The 22,495-nt window shown below is 46.9% G+C and overlaps 1 protein-coding gene across 3 annotated transcripts; it reads left to right on the top strand.

Moving 5' to 3' along the window:
- The first annotated feature begins 30 nt into the window (after window positions 1-30).
- On the top strand, window positions 31-22,463 carry EDC3 (enhancer of mRNA decapping 3). 3 transcript variants are annotated; one of them, XM_027657610.1, is made up of 7 exons: window positions 31-122; window positions 1,889-2,070; window positions 3,275-3,588; window positions 7,490-7,825; window positions 16,104-16,257; window positions 17,691-17,908; window positions 19,105-22,463. In XM_027657610.1, exons 2-7 carry the CDS (start codon window positions 1,907-1,909, stop codon window positions 19,437-19,439), a joined length of 1,521 nt encoding a protein of 506 aa, XP_027513411.1. In that variant the 5' UTR covers window positions 31-122; window positions 1,889-1,906; the 3' UTR covers window positions 19,440-22,463. The 3 variants fall into 3 exon arrangements, with proteins under 3 accessions (XP_027513411.1, XP_027513410.1, XP_027513412.1); XM_027657609.1 differs by having other exon boundaries at window positions 50-122; window positions 1,867-2,070; XM_027657611.1 differs by having other exon boundaries at window positions 60-122; window positions 1,892-2,070.
- The last annotated feature ends 32 nt before the right edge of the window (window positions 22,464-22,495 follow it).

Genomic DNA, 22,495 nt, shown 5'->3' with positions numbered 1-22,495 from the left:
CTCCTCTCTATGGTCCCGCCGGCGGCCGGAGCGCCGCGCGAGGGGGGCGGTGCCGGAAGTGGCGTCAGGCCGAGCGTCGCCGAGGCGGAGGGGCCGCTGTGAGGCGGGAGCGGCGACGGAGGGTGAGGGGGAACGGGGCGCGGCAGCGGGACGGACACCTCGGCCCGGCACGCCAGGGGGTTCGGCGGGGGCGGGCTGGGGTGGGACGGGGCCTTCCGAGAGGGCTGGGCCTCGTGAGGCGCGGCTGGGGTGCCAGGGCCTGGCCGGCCTGCTCGGGCCGTGGTGGGGAGGCTGGGCCGGGGCAGCCAAGGGGGCGGGAGGCCTGCAGGGCGCCTGTGCTCGGCTCTGGGGGCCCCTCTGCTTATCTGTGGGGGCCCCGTGTTAGCCTGTGGGGGGGGGAAGGGCTCGTGTTTACTTTTGGGGGGCCCTTGTGTTTACCTGTGGGGAACCCTTTGTTTACCCTGTGTTTACCTATGGGGAACTCTGTGTTTTCCTATGGGGATCAGGGCAGCCCACCCCCATCCAGCCCTGCAATAGTTTAGTTTATATTTGCCCTCAAACATAGATTTTTTATTTATTTTTTTTTTTGCTAAAAGGAGGGTCTTATTTTTAGAAAGCATCTGTGTAAGGTGATGACATGTGCTGAACTCTTTCCCTTATTTCCTAAGGGACATTAAAAAAAAAAAAACCAAAAAAAAACAAAACAGGAGAGGAAATGAAATTTTAGTTTTGCTACAGGTTCTCAGGGATGTGTTATCTGTGTTTTGAGAGTGCTTTTTATCAGCCATCACCTTGGGATGCAGACATTGTCATCGTGGGTTAATATAAATACACAGAACAGGAAGGAAAGGAGGCTGGTCCTGATGAATTTATGGCTTAGTGACCAAATTCAGTGTTTTCTACCCTTTGAAGCATCCCCTGTTTTCAATCCTATGAAAGTTGGGAGAAGTCCAATTTTTTTATGCATCCAGGGATTTTTGTTTTCCTTGCATCTTTTTTCCAAGAAGCTCAGCACAGGAAAGGCTTGAAGAGAATTCAAATGCCTCTCCCAGGAATGTGATTTGTGTGTTGATGTTGATCTCCGTGGGTTATCTGCTGTGTTTCTTAGAGTAAATATCAAGCATATTCTCCCTCTTTGATTACAGCATGAAAGGCAAATCTATACATTTAGGAGCTTGTCATCTCTCTTGCTCTCTGGTGATGCTAGTGAGCCTGTCACCTCCCTGTGTTCTGAGGAAATCTCAGATCAAAGGATGTGTTTAGCTGCTTCCAGGTGTGTTGGGGCTGAACATCTGACTAAACAAATTTGATGGTTTTGTCCCTGATTCTGGTGCTGGAAAGCAGAGCAACTTTTTTTCCCCCCCCCCCCCTCATTTATTTGATTGTGGCAGTGGTACTAATAATCCAGGCTCTGAAGAGCATGGAGACTTTTGTCCTGGACTCCAGTGTTTGGGATTTTCCCTCATTCCGTGTCTCTCTGTTCCCTTAAGGGTTTTGGTTTTCACTTGCACGTGCAGAGATCAATTATCTCACTGTGATTGTTCACAGAAGCTGTTCTGCCCCGGTGCTCATATGCCAAAATTTTAAACGGGGAAGTGAAGATAAATTCCCTTTTTGAACTCACAGGGAGAATGTCCACAGGCAGGACTAAATACTCTTGGAATCTGTAAATCCTGAAATCAGTTAGTTCACAAAGCCCCTCCAGGGATCTTCCCTCTCCCTGGGATCGTTGGTGTCCATAGGGATGCTGTTTCCTCCCTGCAAAGGAAGGAAAAGCTGGCAGAGCTGGAATCAGGGTGGGAGCCGGGGTTATGGGATGCAGCTGATGCTAATTCAGGTTGTCCCTTTTCTGCCTCTTTCTTACAGGCTGGTCTGTGTCTCTTTACAGCAGCTGTGTGCCAGAAATATGGCTACAGACTGGCTTGGGAGCATTGTGTCAATTAACTGTGGAGAAAGCTTGGGAGTCTACCAAGGAAGAGTGTCGGCTGTGGATCAGGTCAGCCAGACCATTTCCCTGACACGGCCCTTCCATAACGGGGTCAAATGCCTCGTGCCAGAAGTCACCTTCAGGTTAGTGTCTGTTTCTTTTCCCCCCTCTGCCTTTTTCCAGGCAAAGTCTGTTGTGGTTTGGATGTTTTGTTTTGGTTGTTTTTTTTTTCCACCTAGAAATGACCTCCTTTGCCCTAAATTTCCTTACTGCTACTGAGTGCCTCTCAGGTTTGTGTTAGTTTGTGTCAGGAGATTAGTTCCTGGCTCCCATTCTAGAGTGGGTAGCTCAGGCTTGGAGGTTATTTGTGGTGAGACTCTGTGTGTATATATATATATACCTTTCTTTATTATTGTGTGTGTTCTTTCTGTTGTTAAGGTTTTGGGTAACTGAGGAGGATGACATGCTTTTTAAAGCTTTGCCCTCAGCAGTTCTTTCCCACCAGTTCTTGGTAACACTGTGTTTAAGAGGCATAAATAAGAGTCACTCATCCCTGGACGTTTTCCTGTTCCCTGGAATGTTTAGTTAAGACTCTGAGTCACTGACTTGTCAATAAGATTAATTCCACAAAGTCAGTACTTTTTTTTCCTTGGGTTTTGAAGAGAGAGAGTGGGAGAAAAAGCAATAACTACATCCTTCCAGGGGATGTGTGGAAGTCTGTCTATTTTTATATCTCACTTGGATAAATACTAAGTTAAAACTGGAATTTCTGATGTGTTTCTTGCAATCAATGCAAATGGAGGTCTTTATAATCACTTCTTTGTTTCCTTTTGGCTTGTGCCCAGTGCTAGATAAGTTTTCTTTATAACATTTTTCTGTGGAAATGGGAAGCACCGTCTTTATCTGAGCATGAACTGCACTAATCTAAAGGTGGCATTCTGTAGAAATGGATTAAAAGTAATAGAAGCCTCAAGGCTGAGAGTAATTAATTATCTAGAAACTGTTAAATTAATGCAGATTTTTGCAGAGATCTGGGCCAGTTGCTTCCAGTTTTTGCTTGACTGATTCCTGTTTCAGCTGAGAACAGAACCTTTCAAACAAAATCCAGATGCAGTATAGAAGTATTGAAATGGTTATTTGTTATTTTAGTTTAGTATTTTGATGTCTGTGGAAATATCCTGTGTGTTTCAGTATTAAAATCCTTTTATTCCCTTGTTTCTATTGATAATGGCATCAGAACAATCCCACCATACAATGCTGGATGTTTTTCCTTGGGAGTTTTTTTTTTTGCAAAGGTACCCGGAGCGCTAAATTCCTGAACGTCTGCTTTTCTTGTCCTGTTTTTAGGGCAGGTGACATTACTGAGCTGAAGATTCTGGAGATCCCAGGGCCAGGGGACAGCAGAAAATGTGGGGATCTGCAGCAGATGGAAACAGGCATCCCTGGGGTTGGGTGCCAGGTGGGGCCCAGTCAGAACGGCACCGGGAAAATGTTAAAGAAGCCCATCTCCAGCAGTGCTCCACAGAATATCCCGAGGAGAACAGACATGAAGAATCAGGATATTATCATCTCTCCACAGCAGCAGTGCTCCAAGAGCTACATGGATCGACACCTGGAAGCACTGACCCAATCCAAAGGCTTCCGTCGCAGGCACAATTCCTGTGAGTGTGTGTGTGTTATCCTGCTGCTTTCCCTATTGCCAGCCTGAGTTACTGCTGCAGCATCTTCCCTCCTTCAGCAAGAACTTTGCAAACGGGGCTGGAAGTTTTCCCTGACTCACCCTGTGTATTCTTCTGAAATAGAATATATTTCTACATACAGAAAAAATGCTAATTCAAAGATTTCCCCATTCTTGCTGTCTTTCCTGTTTGAAAATTGCACTGATTCCAGGCTCTTCTTTTTCTTTAAAAGGAACTGGAAACAAACTCTCAACCTATTCTATTTAAAGCCTGTATACCCATAACCTATTACAACATCACCCTATACATAATTAGAAGTATTTTTTTGCTGTGCTGTTAAAAATACAAATTAATGAGGATGATCCCGAAGTCAAACATCTTTTATTCTTGTTTCTCTTGATAAAATCTTCAAAATTGGGCCCAAACTGGGTTTTTTTAATTTTTTTATCAAAGCCCCCTGAGAGATCCTGCTTTCCAGATCTTCATCATCCAATTATTGAAATGTCAGTATATATCCAGGATATTTCCATGACTTAATTGTTGAAGCATCAGTGTGTATCCACTGTATTTCCATGACTTCATTTTCCCCCCCTTCCCCCTTGTATTTAGAAAAGAAACAAAACCGAGGTGGGGTGGGTAAGTTAAAGAGGTCAAAGGCTGTATTTTTATGGAGAAATTCCTAGACCTCTGGAAGTCTTTCTCCCCCACCAACAGCTGGATTATTTTCACCCCTTCCAGGGTGTCTGGGGGGAGCAGAGAGTGCTTCAGCCCACAAATACCTTGTGTTGGGTTTGCAGAAGCACAACAACAGGTCACGTTTTCTTTTACAGACTTTGAAACAAGCTGAGCAAGGTCCTAGCTGTAGATTGTTGGCTTGTATTCCTTTTGGAATAAAGGAGGTAGAGAAATGATCTCTTACCCTCTAAAATGTGTGTATTTGGAGAGCAGGGTGAATGATGCATGAGTGTTGGGAGGGGGGTGGGAATGGTCCTGGCTTTGTGGAGATTGTGGGTGCAGGTTTCTGGGGAAGGATGGGCTGACGTGTCATGCAGAACTTCAGTCATACAGGGCTTAATACAGCTGAAAGTTGACCTCTTGTTGGCCTTTAGCGTGCCGAGCCAGGGACAGAATTCCCCCTTTGGAGCACTTGTGTGACAGGAATCAATAAACAACAAATGCCAACGCAGATTTCCCAACAATGGCTCTGGTGCCGTGCTGGCACCGGGCTCGTTGTGCCAGGGCTGGCAGGAAGAGCTCCCTCAGGGATCCTGCAGGAACACAGCCAGCTTGCTGGAGACTTTACATTTGCTTGTGTGCTATACTTGAAAAGTTTTTGTTTTTTTTTTTTCCTCAGAAACAAAAAAAGCCCAGGAAGGATTGTTTATCTTTTGAGGGAGGTGCTTTTCTGTGTGGCGCAGAGCTGCCAGCTCGCTGTGGAGCCGTGTGCTGCTCTCCTTAATAAGCTCAATTCAAGGCAGAGGCTCTGGAAGCTGTGATCTGAAAGGAGCAGGACTAGGAGATCTGGCTTTCTGTAGCCTGACTTTTCCCTTTCCTCCCCTTACCCTTTTTCTTGGCTCTTTTCCCTGAGTGCAACCGGGTGCCTGATTTTCCCCACCTAAAAGATGATGCTTTAAGGGGAAGACTCTTACTGTGGTCACAGCTTGTTGGAGGCCCCTGCCACGTTCTGTGCAACTTCTGTTAGGATATTGCAAGGCAGTCAGTAAAAAGCCATCTGGCTGTGTGGGTCAGCAGTATTCCAGAGCTGGCATCCATCGGTGTGGATTAGGGAGCTGCCCACCACAAAGCCAGCATGTTTTGATGTGGTACACTCTTGGCTCCCATGCATTGTGGCTGCAGGGGAGTCCAGAGAGCTTTCCAGCCATTGTTCTCCCAGCCTTGCTGGTGCAGCCCTTTATTCCACTGGCATTTACACAGTGCTAACATCAGCTGCTCCTGTCCCCACATTGTGCTTTCCAGGTCAGCTGAGGGGAGCGTGGAGTTGTCTGCAGAGGAATCTGGCGAGGAGTGTAACAGGATCAACCTGAGTTGCCCTAACACTTGGTGCTGACACAAGAAGCAGGCATGTTTTGCCCTTGTGGCATTGTAGGCTCTGGCTTATTCTAGAGTCCCTTGGCTATTGCTTTGACCTGCAGTTTCTGAGTTTTGAGGGAACTTGTTCTGCTGTGTTTTCATTTCTCGTTTTCATTCTTCGTAGCGGCAGCAGCGGATGTGATTCTGTCGTCAGCAGTGTCAGTTTATAGCTCCAATACCAAGTTGTGTCCAGCTTTGGGGTGGTTTATGTGTTACTTTTGGTTTGGGAACTCTTTTTCTCGAACAGATGGGAAGTTGTTATTGCAAATCTTTCAAAACTGTGCACGTAAATGAGTGGTTGCAGTGTGCCTACTGGAATTCTACTTGCCAGAAAGCCTTACCCTTTCCCCTCTCCTAAATCATGTTTTGTCACCAGCAATTCTAGAATTCTGCTGTCTTGTCCTTCAGTGACAAAAGGTGTATTGTAGTCTCTCCTCACTGAAGAAGGGTGTTTTGGGTACTTTTCTTTACGAGGAATGATGGCTGACTGCAAAGCCTTGAAGATTTGGGGTCTTGCTGTGGGGTCTGGAAAAAGCTTTCAGGTTAGTCACTGTAACAGTTCTCTAGAAAAATCAAGTCACACACTGTCTAAAATACAGGAAAAATCCCTTGTTGAGGCAAAGCATTCCTAGCTGGGAATAAAAGTGCATATCCTTAGCAAGTCATCTTTCAGCATGACATAAATTAGACGTGGTTAAGCTGGACTTGTCTGCACCTAGAAAGGAGACAGGTAACTTGAAGGTTGCTTGTGGAGTTTGTGCCTGTTGCATTGCAGATCTTTTGGGATGTTTTGTAAGTCTCCTTAGATGACTTAAAATTGTTTGTTCCTGTGTTGTCAAATGGATTCTCTCACACTCATTTGTATAAATCCCTCACAAAAGTAATTATGTTAAACAACTGGAAATATTTTAGTAGAGTAAGCAGTTTTGGCTTGATAGCTTACTCCATCTGTTGGACACTGTTGGTGATTCCTGAAATTGCAGGAATTGGCCTGAAATATTTTCTAGTAGTTGCAAATTTAACACTAGGAATGACAAACATATTAATATTGTCTAGACCTGAACAATAATGTAAGAAATAAGCAAGTAAAGGGATATGTTGACCTTGTAATTGCATATTTCTATCAGTTGATCTCCAGCCGTAACCAGGAGACTTTCATCAGTCTCACTCCAGAGAATTTGGGCTTTCCCAGTGACTTGTGGTTGGAAAGAAGTGTACTTCAACACGAAAGGTGATGAATAAGTAGGATAACAAAACAGGAATGAGGGACTGGACTATGTAATTCAGAAATGATAGCAAGGGTGAGGAAAAAGAGATCCTTTATATTCGCAGTTTGAGGTTCTCCCTTAAAGATCATTAATGTGAAATAAAACACACTAGTTTCTGAAGCTGAGAGACATTCCAAGGAAGATCTTGGGCCACACACCTAGATTAACATGAGCTCAGTATAGGAGGAAAACTTGTAGATTACAGTTAGTTTATTATCTTGCCACCCATGTGATACTGCCTGGGATTAAATAGAACATGGAGAAACGCTTCTGCTACTGTGGTGAAGCTTGTTTTTCTAACCTTGCTGGTAGAAAGTCCCTGAAAGTTCCTTTCTTGTTCTGTTTTCCACTGGCTTAGCTGAGCATGAGTAATGGCAGGGATGAGGTCGACGGCTTCTTGTGGGAGTGAGTATCCCTTGAGGGTGGGGACTGTAAGCTTTAGCTCCCCTCTCTCGCAAAATTTGCTGAGAAAGTGGCTTTTTCCATTCGTGACACGCTTACAACCTGCTTTTCTTTTTGTCCAGGGTCATCCAGTAGCCGTCATCCGAACCAAGTGACTCCGAAGAAGAGCGGCCTGAAGAACGGGCAGATGAAGAGCAAGGACGACGAGTGCTTCGGGGACGACATCGACGAAATCCCAGACACTGATTTTGATTTCGAAGGGAACCTGGCCCTTTTTGACAAGGCAGCTGTGTTCGAAGAGATTGAAACTTATGAGAGGAGGAGTGGCACCCGCTCCCGGGGCACCCCCAGTGAGAAACCAGCTCGCTATCGGCACGACGAGAACATCTTGGAATCGGAGCCCATAGTCTACAGAAGGATTGTGGTGCCTCAGAACGCTAACAAAGAGTTCTGCACGGGTATGCCACGTCCCTTACTGATAAGGACCCAAACTCCTGCTTTTTTGGGACGCACAGGGTGGATTTTTTCTCTCCAAGGGGGTGTCTGTCAGCTTAATGCGGTACAAACGAGGGCATTTGTTCACGTAAGGTTGGATTTGTGTATCTACATACAGCCTTTATTTGCAATATTTCTGAGGTAACAAATATCCAGGTAGGGCAGCAAGGTAAGTGTTTTTACAGTAGGGAACGAAACTGATGGTTGGATAACAGGAGTGGGAACTGTATGAGAGGTGTTCAAATCCTTGCTTTGACTTCAGTAGCCTGGTGAACCACCATGGGCTCGACTGCTGGCTCTAGGGAGGGACAGAGGGATGGTCTCAGGCCTTGTGCTTTCATGTTGAAAGGCAGGAGATTTCATGTGCTTCTGGTACTCCTTGGGTCATACTTCTGACTTTCTGCATAGTTTTAAATACAGTTCCAGAAACAGTTCTGGCTGTTCCCATCCATAATTCCAAACATTCTTTGTACAAAAGGCTTTTTATGTGGGGTCTCCACCCCCACTTACTGTCCACTGCTGCTGTATGAAAGATTGAGTCCTGGAAGGCTGGTCTTTGTTGTAAAAGGGAAGAAGACCTTCTGGGCAGGTGCTTGAGTCGAAATATTCCAGTGTATCATCGGGGGAAATTATTTTGACTCACTGGTGCCAGCTGCTGTGCAGATGTTTTCCTGCAACTCCGATTTCTGGTCCTTGCTGCCACCAAGTCAGCTCTTGGATGGAGGAGAAGGAAGTGGGGTGGGTCAGTGAGCAGTACTCCTCAGTCAAAACATAGGGAATGATTAATCAGCTCCTAATCCTTGGCTCTGGGGAAAGTAAGAGTTCTTATTTCGTATTCAGCAGAATTTTTTTGGCCAAACACCGGATAATGGTGATTTCTCTTATGAATGTGAATAGATTTTACTACGACAAATCTTTTTATTTCTATCCATACACAAGCTATCAAGTATAGCAGATGTGCTTTGTGCCACATTTAGCTCCAAATTCCTGGTAACTTAAGCCTAATTGGGATGTCTTGCCTTTGGTTTTTAGCTTGCAAAATGTAGGAGGTAAAGTTGGCATTCCAGGAACGTTTATTTTCCACATCAAAATAAAATCAAATTTCAGATCTTTTTGCAGATTCACAAACCAGCTGATATCCTGGTGGTCTGAGCAGAAGTGTGAGGAGGCCCTTGGTCTGTCATTCTTTCCCTGCCCAGAAACTCCATCTGGGGTGTGAAACGCTTCAGGGAAGGAAGCTGATGGATTTGTGATGATTTGCTGCTTTTCAGTTTTAGAAAGTATGCCTTTTTAATGGTTCTGGTATATAGCAGTATCCTAGTTTTCCATTTGTGTCATCCCTCTTCCTATTGCTCCATTCTGGTCTCGAGTGAGAGGAAAACATAGTGGGTCCTAACAGAACTGTCCAGCTCAGTGTTGTGTTTCCAAGGATCCTTAAGGAAAAGGGAAAGAAACATGCAGTGACACTTTTCCCTACTGCTTTGTCTTCCACAATTCTAATACTTCCTGAGGCAGCAGAGAGAGTTCAGTATTAAGGGCTTTTTTTCTGCTTAATTTAACCTCTTACTTTTTAAATCTCTGCAAGCTTTCAGCACCTCTCTGTTGCAAGAAGCTGCACCAATGGCCTGTGTGCTGTGTGAATAAGTACCTCTTCATTTTGTATGTGATTTCCTATTTATTTGGTGGGGTTTTTTGGTTTGGTTTTTTTTTTTTTTTTAACATTTCCTACTTGTCAATCCATCTTCCAGCTGGCTTGTTTGAGAGGAGACAGGGCCTCTGTAGGTGTCTAGTCTGAAACAAAAGCTAAGCCACTGTTGGCAGCCAATCTGAGCAGAATGGCTGATACGGGATTCTAGCAGTAGAATTCCTGAGAGGAAAACCACCATACAATAGGCAGCAGTAAGTAAATTGAGGGATAAAAACTAAATCCTCTTTGCTGAACTCCCTCATCCTTTCCTCTGGAACTCCTGGCTGCCCGTCTGCAGCGTGCTGAGGGGAGCAGCCCAGGGAAAGGGGAAGTGTCTTGTTTTGCTCTTGGCAGGGCTGCCCAGGGAGGGTGGTCAGCGACTCCACTTGGTCACTGCAGGGTCTCACTGACCTCATTAGCTACTGTTGGCTGATTGGTCTCCCCTCTAGAATTCTGGATTTGTTTGGAAGAAAAGCTGGCCTGTCACACGACAGGCAGTGGCCTGTCGCCTGCGCTGAGCTGAGCACGTTCACAGTCCCATCAATGGTGATAGAAGTGTCCCAGTGCTGTGTCTCGGGATATTTTTCCCACAGAGGATGACTTCCTTTGTGTCCACTGAGGAAGTTTACTTTTGCTTAGGGAATACTAATGGCCATCTAGCAAAAGCTCTTGTAAACAGTGGTAACGTGCCTGATGTTTCTGGCAGTCAGTCGAGTGCTTTTTGTGGCAAGGCAACCCTCAGAGGGACAGTCTGCCTGGAGTAATGATGGACTGTCTCCTGGAAAAAAAAATAATCCCTATTTCTTTGTTTAGCAGCTGGGAGGAGGATGCTGAGCTGTAGGTAGCCTGCCTCTTAGTGGCTCAAAGAGCAGCTGCTGAAATTAGATGAGTGCCAAGAGCTCCAAAAGCGTTTATTTTGGATATGTCTATGGCAGGAATTCTCCCTGCAGAATTTTTTCTGGTTTCCTAAGGGAAGCTCTGCTTGCAAAAAACACTTCCTAGTTATAGAAGAAAGAACTGCTTTGTCATTTTTTTTTACCCTAGGCCAATCTGAAAAATGATTGTGTCAATAGAGCCCTGACTTAGACAGTGATTCTCTGTCTGCTGTAACAGCACAAACACTGCTGCTGTAGATTGACAGGGAGTTAATATCCAGCTCTTATCACTGTGGGACAGGAAGAAGTCTGTGAATCCCTGTGTGCTTTCTTTATACCATGGAGCTAGGAAGTAACCAGGATGGTGCAGAGGGAAAAACAAACTGCTGGGGTCAGTTTCCCAAAAGACTCATCTGCAGGGCTTCCAGCCTGGGGTTTTATTACTGACTCAGATAAGTTGGTGTGTATAGGATAAACGCTTCAGTCCACCAGGATGCTTTTCTGAGAGCTGATTTTGTGGAGCCAGGCTGTCAAGTAAGGCACAACCATGTGTTTTAGAAGTAAGCAGGGAATATTTTCCAGCCAAAAGTGAAAACCTGAAGCTAATGTGGCTTACCAGGTCTTGGATCATGACTGAGCTGAGTCCCTCCCTGGGGCTCCACATGTGAATCCCTCCTAAATACACCAGTAGTCTTGACTCTTTTGGATGCTATTGATCCATCTGTTTACTGGGAAGTGTTTAACAAAAACTACCTCCCTGGAAAGGCCAATACTTGCAGGAGGTGTGAGCTGTCTTTTTCTACTTCCAGAGCTGTCCAGATGGAGAATTTAAATGCATGTCTGGCTTAGGTCTGTCTCTGTTCCTTCTGTTGGCACTAAAACAACCTGTGTTTGAACCCCACTGTGTTTTGGGATCGGGTCTGTTAGCAAAGCCAACATACTGCAGGAATGTTGTAGCTCAAAGGAGTTTGCAGAAGGGTGGAGTGTCCCAGTTCATCATCAGTGACTCCATACAGGGCAATCTCCAGCATGCCAGGCTGCCCTTATGGTTCTCACATATGTAAGGTGTTTATTATTTCTCTGCTGTACTGGTCAGGCTTTGCCCAAAGCAGGTTCTCCTCTAGTTAACACTGTTAGTGTAGAAAATACCCTGTTTCCATCTCACATCTCTTTTCTGGAAGATAAATGTGATTTTTTTTTTTTTAGACTCAGGTGCTGTCAAAGTTGTCAAGTAAAAGCAGACCTGTGCTCAAAAAAAGGGGACCAAGTGTCATTATTTTTTTGTCCTCTCCTAACCAGACCTCAAGCCTGTCCTTCCAGACAACCTTTTTTCTTCACAATAAGGAGGTGGGGAAAGAAAATATGGGCAGGCAGAACTTATGAGCCAGGACCAGACCTCAAAACTAAGGCTGGGCACGTCCTGTGAGGGTGATGCCAACAGTATGGCTTTTTCTTTGGTGTGCCACGTCCTTGACTGACTTTTCTACTCTCTGTAGCTTTTAGCTCTTCAGTATCTGGATGACTGCCTTGTGTATATTGAATGTGTGAAGTGTTCCTGGGATCTTTTGAGGAAAGTGCAAATGAAGTTTGCTTTATCCAACCGCCGGAAAAAAACAAAGTGCTCATGGGGCAAAGTCCTTTTGTCCCTCTGATAGTTTTTTTTTTTTTTGCTCAGCTGGAGTGAATTGTGCACTAATGCTGGGAGAGGCTGACACTGGAAGGTCAGCCAGAACTCCCGCAGAATTTGTCATAATTAAAAATAATGATGATTAATGAAAAGAAATCTAAACCTCTGAGTCGTGGAGAAAATCATTCGTGTTTGTGGGGCAACAACTGTGTTTTGCTGAGTCTGCAGGCAGGTGATTCCAGCTTTACAACCAGCAAAGGACAGCACGAATGTCCCATCTGTCTGACGTGGACAAGAGTTACAGACCATGAGGTGTGAAACTGTCAGACTCTGCAACCTGGAATTTATTATTGGAATTAATGGTGTTAGTACAGCTTTCAGGAGATCCTAAGTCTAGTTCTATCTGATCTATTCCTGTGCCTTGGCTGGATTTATTTTAGCAAAGAACAAGAAATAGAAAATTTATTTTAGCAGAGAACTAGAGAACTGGGGAAATAGTCAAGAGAAAAAAAATAGGGCTTAACACCTTAACACTGAGCTCCTCTACCATCAACCCTCTCCTTTTTCCCTGCCCCTGCAAGCTCGGGAAGCATTTGGACATCACAGAATGATATTCAGGGCTTGTCTGGGAGAAAAACTCCAAATTCTTTAACATTTTGAGAGTTAACTTGGTCCTTCTGCTGCCATAGGGTGTTTTATCCATCCAGTGTGACTCTGCATGTCACAAAACTGTTTAGTTTATATCTACCTTGTAGGTTTTTTTTCCCCAGGCAGCTGTAAAATACATTTATTTAATATTAAAAGGCCTGAGCTAATTTATTTTATTGCCTTCATTAGCAAACAATAAAGATGGCCTGTCCAACCCAAACATAATTAAAGTTGGCACGGGTTCAGTTTTGTGGCAGTAGTGTTATTGTTTGTGGGTTTACACGTCGCCTCCTTGATTGCTCTCTGCCAGAGTTTATTTAACTCCCTGAGTCTGCTTTTGATAAGCCAGTCTGACTGGTTGGACCTTGCGTGAGGGCAAAGAAGGGAAGTTCTCTTGGCATGACAGCCTGCTCCTGAGAGGGAGCAATTAGGACAAACTGGCATGCTAAATGCTGCCTCCCAGTAACCCCCTTTGATTAACCCACTGGGCACTGGGTGGCATCTAGCTAATGGTAAATGCAGTTTTACTAAAGCTGGTGGCTGAGGGAAGGATGTGGATGGGTACAGAGAAGCTCCATACTAAATTGGGTCGATACAGGACATGGACCATCTGTTTTGTTGTCCTAACTTGGGGGGTTTGTGCAAAATTTAAGCAGGGAATTTGTGGGTGGCTCAGAAGGAGTAAAAATAGAGTTTGGGAGCTCCCTGTTTGGGGTTAGCAGGTGATGTGTCCCCCTAAACTGTTTGGGGAGATCCTGACCTCGGGTCACTCGTTCCAAATCTTCCCTCAAAATCTTGCCTTGAAAAATAAGATGAAGTGGGAAAACTCTGAATGGGAGCGGGGCAGAGCCGGGGCTGCGTGACTGCGGAGCGGGCGGGTGAGCACGGGGCAGGTGCGTGACTGGAGTGACGGGCTCAGGGTTATTCATGGTTATGACTCTCAGTGTTCGGTGGCTGCTATCAGGAGTCTGGGGTGGCTTTGGTAACGTGCCTGCTTGCTTGGAACGAGAGCCTGGGAGCAGAGGTGACTTCATCGGCAATTAGCGTGCAAGGTCAACGGCTGCGACACGGTTGGGCCCTCACTGTCTGCAAGGACTTCACCAGGGAGTCCAGGAATGAAGTCCAGGGGGACTCAGCAGTGTCTATTCCACAGCATTTTGCTGTGACCTTGCCAGAAGCACCTCTGATTTGACTCTGAAAACCTCCAGATGTGCAAAAGCTCCCATTTCCGCCGTAGCTTGGCTTAGTGGTTGGTGACTGGAGCATCTGGGGAAATGTATCAGTACACATAATTTCTCACAATTAAAATACATGCTGCATTTCTCATTTGAATGTGGCACTTGCTTGTTACAACTGGTTCTTGCTATGTTTTCTGTCTGCAGAGGAGCCCAAACCCACGAGTGACGGTTGGCTTTCCTCCCGGAGCGGATGTGTGGGCTGTGGCTGTTCCCCTCTGAGCTTGTAGTGCTGCAGAGTGTTTTCACTGTGCCATGTCACATTGCCATGATTCTTTCCCATTAGCACAGGCAGTCCAAACCCAGTTGAGCTGCCATGAGCACCCGGGAGTCCTCTGTCACCTGCAGTTCAGAGGTGGGAGTGGCTGGTGGGAGCGTGATGGTGACCCAGGGCTGCTGGGTGGTGAAAACTGGCAAATGGAGAAGAGAGAAGCTGATGGAGGGATTGAGTTCATGCTTTGACCTGATGTTTGGCATTGTGCCTGAGCTGTAGCAGGTGTCAGTTTGAGTCCTGGACCTTTCTGACCCATGGTGCCTAACTCCTGTGCACCTCATCGGCCTGTTCCAGAAGCTGTTGAAGCTGACAGCTGGACTCAGCTGGGATTCCTTGCTTAGCTTGGAATGATATGAAGAGAAGAGGCTGAGAGCTTTTCCTGCTGCAGCTGTGCTCCAGCTATGTGGCCATCCCATATGGGAAGGGAATTAATCTGTTCTGCTCTGTAGCTGGGAGATAGTTAAAGGCATCCAGAACTTGCAGGATACTTGAAGGGAAGAATTGGGTGTGCTTCTGATTCCATGTAGTGGAAGTCCTCAAACGCAGAGCAAAGGGGTTGGAGATCAGAATTATTTTGAAGAAAAGTTAGAATAAAGAGGCTCATTGCTGTGGCTGAAGATATTCAAGGGTATGCTGCTTAAATCGGGTATTAGGAAGGAATTCTTCCCTGTGGGGCCCTGGAACAGGTTGCCCAGAGAAGCTGTGGCTGTGCCATCCCTGGAAATTTTCAAGGCCAGGTCGGACAGGGCTTGGAGCAGCCTGGTCTATTGGGAGTGTCCCTGCTTGTGGGAGGGGTGGAATAAGATGAGCTTTAAGGTCCCTTCCCACCCAAACCATTCCATGACTCTGTGATATCTGGATGGGTGATGCAGCTGTTTCTCACCTGTTCCTCAGGTTTTGCATTCTCTCTGCAAATACCATCAGTAATTCTTTCCAGTTTTCTTGTCTTCTGCTATTCAATAACCACCAAAAAATTCCCATGGCTCCCCTTGGCACAAGCTGCCTTTTGATGGCAAGTAATCCTCTGTGTTTGTTTCCAGGAGAGTTTGAAGATGCTGTGGTGGGGTTTATTTATGTGTAATCAGTGCCAGCTTGTCCTGCTTGGAGCAGGGAAGTATAAAGAATCATCCCAAACAGTTACTCAGGTGTGTGTTACTCAGGGAGTGGGAAGGATGTATCCCTGACTACTTCAGGCGCTGTTCTCTGTACTTAACAAAACCTCTCTTGTTTGTTTTCCCTTGATCCACATGCTGGAGCATTTCCTGGCTTGCTAGGCCAGGCTGTCAGAGATGCCTGGGAATTATTTCTGCAGGGTTTGTTCTTTGATCATTTCCCTGCTGCTGTAGTGTGTCGTGATCCAGCTGTTGTGTCTGGAGCAGCCCTTCTGGCACGGAACAGCTCAGGGAATGCCTGCCTAGTAAACGTGGGATGACTTGTTTTGCTGTGATATGTGAGATTTTGGGGACCAATGTCAGGAAGCAAAGCACATCCAAGCTTTTTTTTCATGGGAAATCTGCTTCACAGCTTCTCTTCTGACTTTCACAGTGCTCAGGAACACTTTATGTGTGGGTTAAAGCACTGGTGGCCTGGAAACCATTAAGAAAAAAACTTAATATTCCATCTATAAGTCACAAAGGCCTTCTCAGTGCATGTGTTGCTAAAATTGCCTGCTCAATTTTGTGGAAGCATGTTATTTTAAGCTCAGCAGTTGTGTTTAGCTGTCTCTGCTTCACTCAGAGTAGGCTGGTGCACTAATTTGGATTCGTTTGATGGTCTCGGGAAGAACCTGGAATACTGGGGGAAGCAGACCCTTGGTAACAGCTAATAAGCTCTTTCATTGTTTCTGTCTCTGATTGTCCCCATTTCTGTCTCCCTCCCCTCTTTTTGGACCCTAGACTCCGGGCTGGTGGTTCCAAGTGTGTCCTATGAGCTGCACAAAAAGCTGCTCTCGGTGGCAGAGAAGCACGGGCTGACTCTGGAGCGGAGGCTGGAGATGACGGGAGTGTGTGCCAGCCAGATGGCCCTAAGTCTCCTCGGGGGACCCAACAGGTAAATATTGTTCCACTAAAGGTGAGCTGCAAGGCTGAGAGGTTTCCTCTAAAGTCACTGGCATTTGGGTGCCTGCTGCCAAAGGGCTTCTTTTTCGCTCCTGCATCCCAGGAGTGTCTCTTGACTCAAAGCAGAGAGAGATGAGATTTTCCTCTCCCCTTACTGTGAATTTTTTCAGGGAACTGAGCTTTGCACAGACGTTGCCTGAGGCAGATTAAGCTGCTGCAGAATATCTAATGAGCTCTTCCTGTTTGCACGTAAATAAACCTTCCCTTTGTTGTTTTTACATGCTACAATGTAATGATATCAATAAAACCAGAAGACAGCTCATGAAAACAAAATGCTACTTAGCTTTTTGCAGGGCTAAATTAGCTTTTCAGGGATTTGCACCTCACCTGAGAGCATCCTGCTCTTTTGGAGGGCTGTTTGCAGCAGGTTTGGAGTGCACTTACTGCTTTTTGCATGAACAAACGTGCTGACTCCTTTGAAGAGCCTTCTCTGTGCCTGCACTTCCGTGGTTGTTGATGTGGGTAGAAATTGCACCTGGGTTATGTTGTTGATAGCTGCTCCAAATTACTTGCTCTTGACATGAAAGTTAACCCTGAAACCCCCATCTGTTTATTCAGTAGTACTTTCTGAGGACCTGATCATTTGATGTAGAGCAGTAAGTGATGACAAACAGGCAACACTGTCCCTGTCAGCTGAAATTCCTGCTGTAAGCCCTGATGGCTTCTGGGCCAAATTAACTTTATTGTGCAGTTGATAACGCTTAGGGAGTAGAAATCATTTCTGTTTTTTAATTGTGACTCTTCTGATGGGGAAACTCACCCCATATGTTTAAGGCTGGATAGTCAGCTTTCTTTTGCAGTCAGACCTTGGGACCTTGTGCTCTCAGCTGGAGGTGCAAGGAAGTCAAGAAGGGAATGAGAAGAGAAGGCTGTAGGAGCCTTCCAGTATCTGAAGGGACCTATAAGGAAGCCAGGGAGGGACTCTTCATCAGGAACTGAAAGAGCAGAAATTTAGGTTAGATATACAGAAGAAATTCTTCCCTGTGAGGGTGGTGAGGCCCTGGCACAGATTCCATCCCTGGAAGTGTCCAAGGCCAGGTTGGACAGGGCTTGGAGCAACGTGGTCTAGTGGAAGGTGTCCCTACCTGTGGCAGGGGGGTGGAACAAGATGATCTTAAAGGTCCCTACAACCCAAACCAGTCTGTGATTCTGTGAACCTGCAAGTGGAGCAGCTCTCTACTCTCAGCGCCACACAGGGATGTGGGTTCCTTCTTCACAGCGTCGGAAGATTTGCAAAACACCTGGCAATTTGCATTTTACTGATTTTTTTTTTTTTTAATTTATTTATTTTTTTAAATTCCTCGTGCAGGAAGAAGGCAGGAGGCTTTTGGGTTTATTAACAGTCCCTTTTTGTCTGTGTTTCAGGCTGAACCCCAAGAACGTGCACCAGCGGCCCACGGTAGCGCTGCTGTGCGGCCCCCACGTGAAGGGGGCTCAGGGGATCAGCTGCGGGCGGCACCTCTCCAACCACGACGTCCACGTCATCCTTTTCCTCCCCAACTTTGTCAAGATGCTGGAATCCATCACCAACGAGCTGAACCTTTTCAGCAAGACGCAAGGCCAGCAGGTGTCCAACGTCAAAGGTAAGCGGCCGAGGAGCAGATGGATTCTCTGGTGCGTGGCTCCCTGGTGCCTGCCCGCTCCCCTGGCACCATCTAGTGGCACTGCCGTGGCTGGGTGGCTGCTCAGAGGCTGGAGGGACAGCAGGCACTCCCAACAGTGGAGCAGTTGTGCTGCTGCAGATGTTTCTGGTCGGAACAAACATGGAAGAGCTGCTGTATTGATCTGAGTGAGAGCAGCCATTCTTGTAGGATAAGGGTCCACCTTGTTCAGCATGCTGAAACTGTGAATGAATGAGCACGCAGCTGCTGCAGCTAAACAGGAGGCAGCTTTGCTGAGTTAGTCCTAGCAGCTGTCAGAGTTCCTGTTTCAGTATTCCATAGAATCAACTGAGCTCCTGTGAGTGCCAGCTTCTGGGTGTCATTTCACCAGTCATTTTTTCCAACCTGGTTCATTTAGACTTGGGAGAAACAGACCTGGGATTAGGGCCAGTCCTGGGCTGACAGAGCTACTTACCTGTTACAAAACATTATAAAAGGTTTGAAGGGGTTTCCCAGGGAAGCTCTGGCTTCCCCATCCCAGGTTGGACGGGGCTTGGAGCAACCTGGTCTGGCGGAAGGTGTGGCAGGGGGGTGGAATGAGATGAACTTCAAGGTCCCTTCCAACCCAAACGGTTGCATGATTTTGCACCAAGGACTTTGTGGTCTGTCAGGTAAGGGGAATGCAGCAGATGTGATACAGAGCAGGTGAGTGCAGAGAGCTACAGAGCTTGGTGGGGCAGGCAGCAGCTGCATCAAACCAGCTTCCTTTCCATAGCAGAGGTAGTTGGTATGTTCCAGAAAAACAGCCTTATTTTTCAGCTTGTGAAATAGAAAATGGTCCTTTTGTCATGGAAAGAGAGCACTACTGCTTCCCTGGGCTGCCTGGACTGGTGAGCTCAGCAGTATTGGGACTGCTCACATGCTGACCACTCGATGCAGTTTTGTACCTGAGAGTCTGTGGGGGTTCCCAAAGTGTTAAAGAGCTGTTCAATATCAATGTTGGTATTTTTGGAGAAGGGTGGCAATAACAGCTGATAAGGCCAGACTGTGCAGCAAGACTGGATGCTGGGGGCAAAACCAAAAATCTGCTATCAGTGCAAAGAGGGGAGACACCAATGAGCCTTAGTTCATGGTTTCAGCTTGTTCTCGGCGCTCAGCGGTGTTTGTGTTTCTTTCAGACCTCCCAGATACCCCCGTTGACCTAGTGATCAACTGCCTGGATTGTCACGAAAATGCCTTTTTGAGAGATCAGCCTTGGTACAAAGCAGTTGTGGACTGGGCCAACCAAAACCGGGCCCCCGTCCTCAGCATAGACCCCCCGATCAGCGAGATGGAGCTGGGCATCGACGCCAAGTGGTCGCTGGCCCTGGGCCTGCCCCTGCCCCTGGGCGAGCGCGCGGGCCGCGTGTACCTCTGTGACATTGGCATTCCCCAGAAGGTCTTTCAGGAAGTGGGAATAAACTACCACTCGCCCTTCGGCTGCAAATTCGTCATCCCCCTGCACTCCACTTAGAGCCCGTCCAGCCACCCGCCTCAGAAGGGAGAGAAGACGGGAGGAGGAGCTCTGTCACATTAAAGCTCTGTCCAGTGGATCCTGGCTGGTAAACTCATGACGCCTTAAGGATGTGAAGTTCTGGAGAGCTTGCCTTCCAGAAGAAACATTGTGTATTTAAAAAACAAAAAATAGAATAATCGTAAAATGAACCAAAAAAAAAAAAAAAGAAAAGAAAAGAAAAAAAGAAGCGAATGTTCCTGCAAAGCTGTTTTCATTCTCTTGTGCCATGGGATGAAGGAACGTGCAGGAAGATGGTGTCTGTCCCCGGCAAAGGTGGCTGTTGTGGCCCAGGCCCAACTGGGAGGTGGCACACATAAGGGTAGTTTGGAGCTTTGAGATGTGTTTCTGGTCCTTCTGGTTGGATATTCCCAGCAAGGACATCCTGGTGGGAACAGTACCCCTTGATTGTGTAGAAATCCCCTTCTTTTGAGGGAGAATCTGTTTTGGTTCCGATATTCTTTTTGACTCCCCCTCTCATTTTGTGTTCTGGAAGGCAGGTGTAGCTTTCTCTCCCTCCCTCTCCAGGCCCTCATGGAGAGCATTCCCTCTTCATAAAGCTTGTGTCAGGAGCCAAGAGGCTCTCAGGTCACACATGCTCTGGGAACACTGATGTCCTCAGCTAGGCCTTACTGCTTATATGCTGTTGGCTTTTCTTTGTTCACTTTGTGGGTGAAGCTCAGGCCTGTGGGCTTGAGGTTTGTTATGGAAAAGAACTTTTCCAGGATACTTGTGGGGTTTGGATTTGTCTCTTTTATTCTTTCTTCTTTTCTGGCACAGTGAGTGGCTGAACCAGGGAGAGTGAAGCAGGGCAGTGTTGCTCTGGGTCTGTTGCACGGTGTATGGTGCAGGTGAAGTTTTGGGTAAGTTCCTACTGTGCTTCCAGTATCCCTCCTACATTTGGTAGGGCTTGAGAAGTAGCTCATGGATCCATTCATTCCCTTTGGAATCAAAGGCTTCATATGGGGTGGGCTTGTGGGTGTGTCTGTGCTGGGAGCCAGCCTGAGGAAGGACTTGTGTCCTGTTTGCTGGCAGGAGATGGTGTGGTGAGAACTGCTGCGCTCCTGGAGGGGTATGGCAGGGGGTTCTAGGCTGAATTTCCATAGGGAATCTGTTTTAGTGGTGCACTGTCTTCCCGTGTGCTGTTGGGAAGCGCTGGGTTATTATTCCCTGTGTTCATTTTGCTGGCCCACTGGAGCCTTGGTGCAGTGCCTGGAGCAGGGATGAGCTGAGGAACCATTAGCTAGCTGGCTTTGGGAATCAGCTTAGGAATCCATAGTACTGGCATCTAGTGTGCCCCCTGAGGGCTTTGTGCCTGGCAGCTGAGCCAGGGAAGCGCTGGAGATGCAGAAGGTGCTGTAAGGCCAAACTGTTCCTTTGGAGGAATCGGGCTGATGCCGTGAGTGTGGGCAGTGCTTGAAGCTCTGCTGCTCTTCTCATACCTTACGTGTCCCCAGGGCTCCTGCAAGCGCCTAAACCTTGCACAGGCCCTGCTCTGGCATCTGGGAGAGCTTCAGACCTTCCAATGGTGCCTTTGTCCAGGGCAGCCAGATCCTTGTGGAGGCTGAAGCACAGGAACATGTGGGTCCAGTGCCTGGACCACACCAAACCTATGGACTCAATGTGCTCTGATCTGAGTTAGACACTCCTCTTTCTCTTTCCTCTGCTTAGAATAAAGGCAAGGGGTATCAAAGGAGGAGGGGAAGAGCCTTCCCTAGTTGGAAAGCAGCAGTTAATGAATACAGCCTGGAAGGACCCAGGAGGCTGAGTGCTGGACTCACCCTGCAGCCCCCGAGGTCTCTCTCCCTGCACCTCACCATATCTACCTCAGCAGGACCGAGGGCTCTGTCCTTGCTGGCTGGAGCCCTGGTTCCCCTCAGCTGCTTTTGGAGGGGCTCAGTGACTCGGCAGTGCTGGGATAGATGGTGGCCCTGCCCTCAAGCTGTTCCTCTCCTGTGGACAGGGCAAAGCATCATTTGTGGCATTTACCAAGCTGTGGTTCTTTCTGAGTGGGACAGGACAGCAGCATGGTGGTTATTTATGACACAAACACAAGGTTTCCTTCTGCCTTTCTTGGTTTTTCAGCTGTTTCCACTTCCTCAGATCTTATATTTGGAAGCAACAGTGGGTTAAAAAGGTTGTTGCTGTAGTCAGTGTTAGCTTTAGTCTCCTTATTTTCACTCTCTTTGCTCAAGACACTCGGTAAGAGACTTGCTGGTTCAATTTCTGCTTTCTGTAGGTTTTTCTTGCCCTTTCTGGGCAAACCCTTTCTGGATTTGGCTGTTGTACTGTAGCTTGTACCCACGGAGCAGTAACAGGCCACTGGCTGAAGTTACCTGCCTGGAAGGCACTGAGCAGGTAAAATGCAGGGATTGAGTTCTGGGAAGCACTGAGGCCCTGCGTGTTGCCAGTCTTGCAGTGGTTCCCCACGTTTAAACAAAAAATAAAATGAAGTGAACAGTGTTGCACAACAGGAGGGTACAAGACCCTCATGTAAGGAAAGGGATTCCCAGTCCTGATCAGTGCAGTGTTTAGGGCACAATAGGCAGCTCTGGGCTGTGTTAATGTCACAGCGTGCTCACTTTCTGGTAGATTTGGGTATTTGGCTGTACTTCCCCTCAGATCCAGATGTTTCTTGAGGAAGTACTGGCTTCCCACACCTGAAACACATGTGAGATGTGAGCTCTTCTGGAGCACTCAAAGACCCAGAAAGTGGTCTAGGTCCCTTCTTCTCCCCTGTCTCCTACCTTGCCGGTTAATTCAAAGAATGGAACACTTTTTTTTTAGCTGTGTTTGGGATAGTTTCTATTCCCAACCTGACCCACCATCATAGGAACTGCCCCAGAGTACTGCTCTGGTCACAGACACATGAAGATCACTGCGCTGTGGCACTGCTTGATATTCCATTTGTGACCTAATGTTTGTAATGACCAATTCCTGCCACTATGGGGGATTCCCTGAAATAAAGTGCAACTATTCATGTGTGCTATTGTGTGCAGCTGTTTATTCTGCTCTGA

Source organism: Corapipo altera, unplaced genomic scaffold (assembly GCF_003945725.1).
Source record: "Corapipo altera isolate COAL_440 unplaced genomic scaffold, ASM394572v1 308, whole genome shotgun sequence".
NCBI classification, from domain to species: Eukaryota; Metazoa; Chordata; class Aves; order Passeriformes; family Pipridae; genus Corapipo; species Corapipo altera.
The sequence above is the reverse complement of the archived record's forward strand: the minus strand, read 5'-3'. Positions and strand labels throughout refer to the sequence as shown.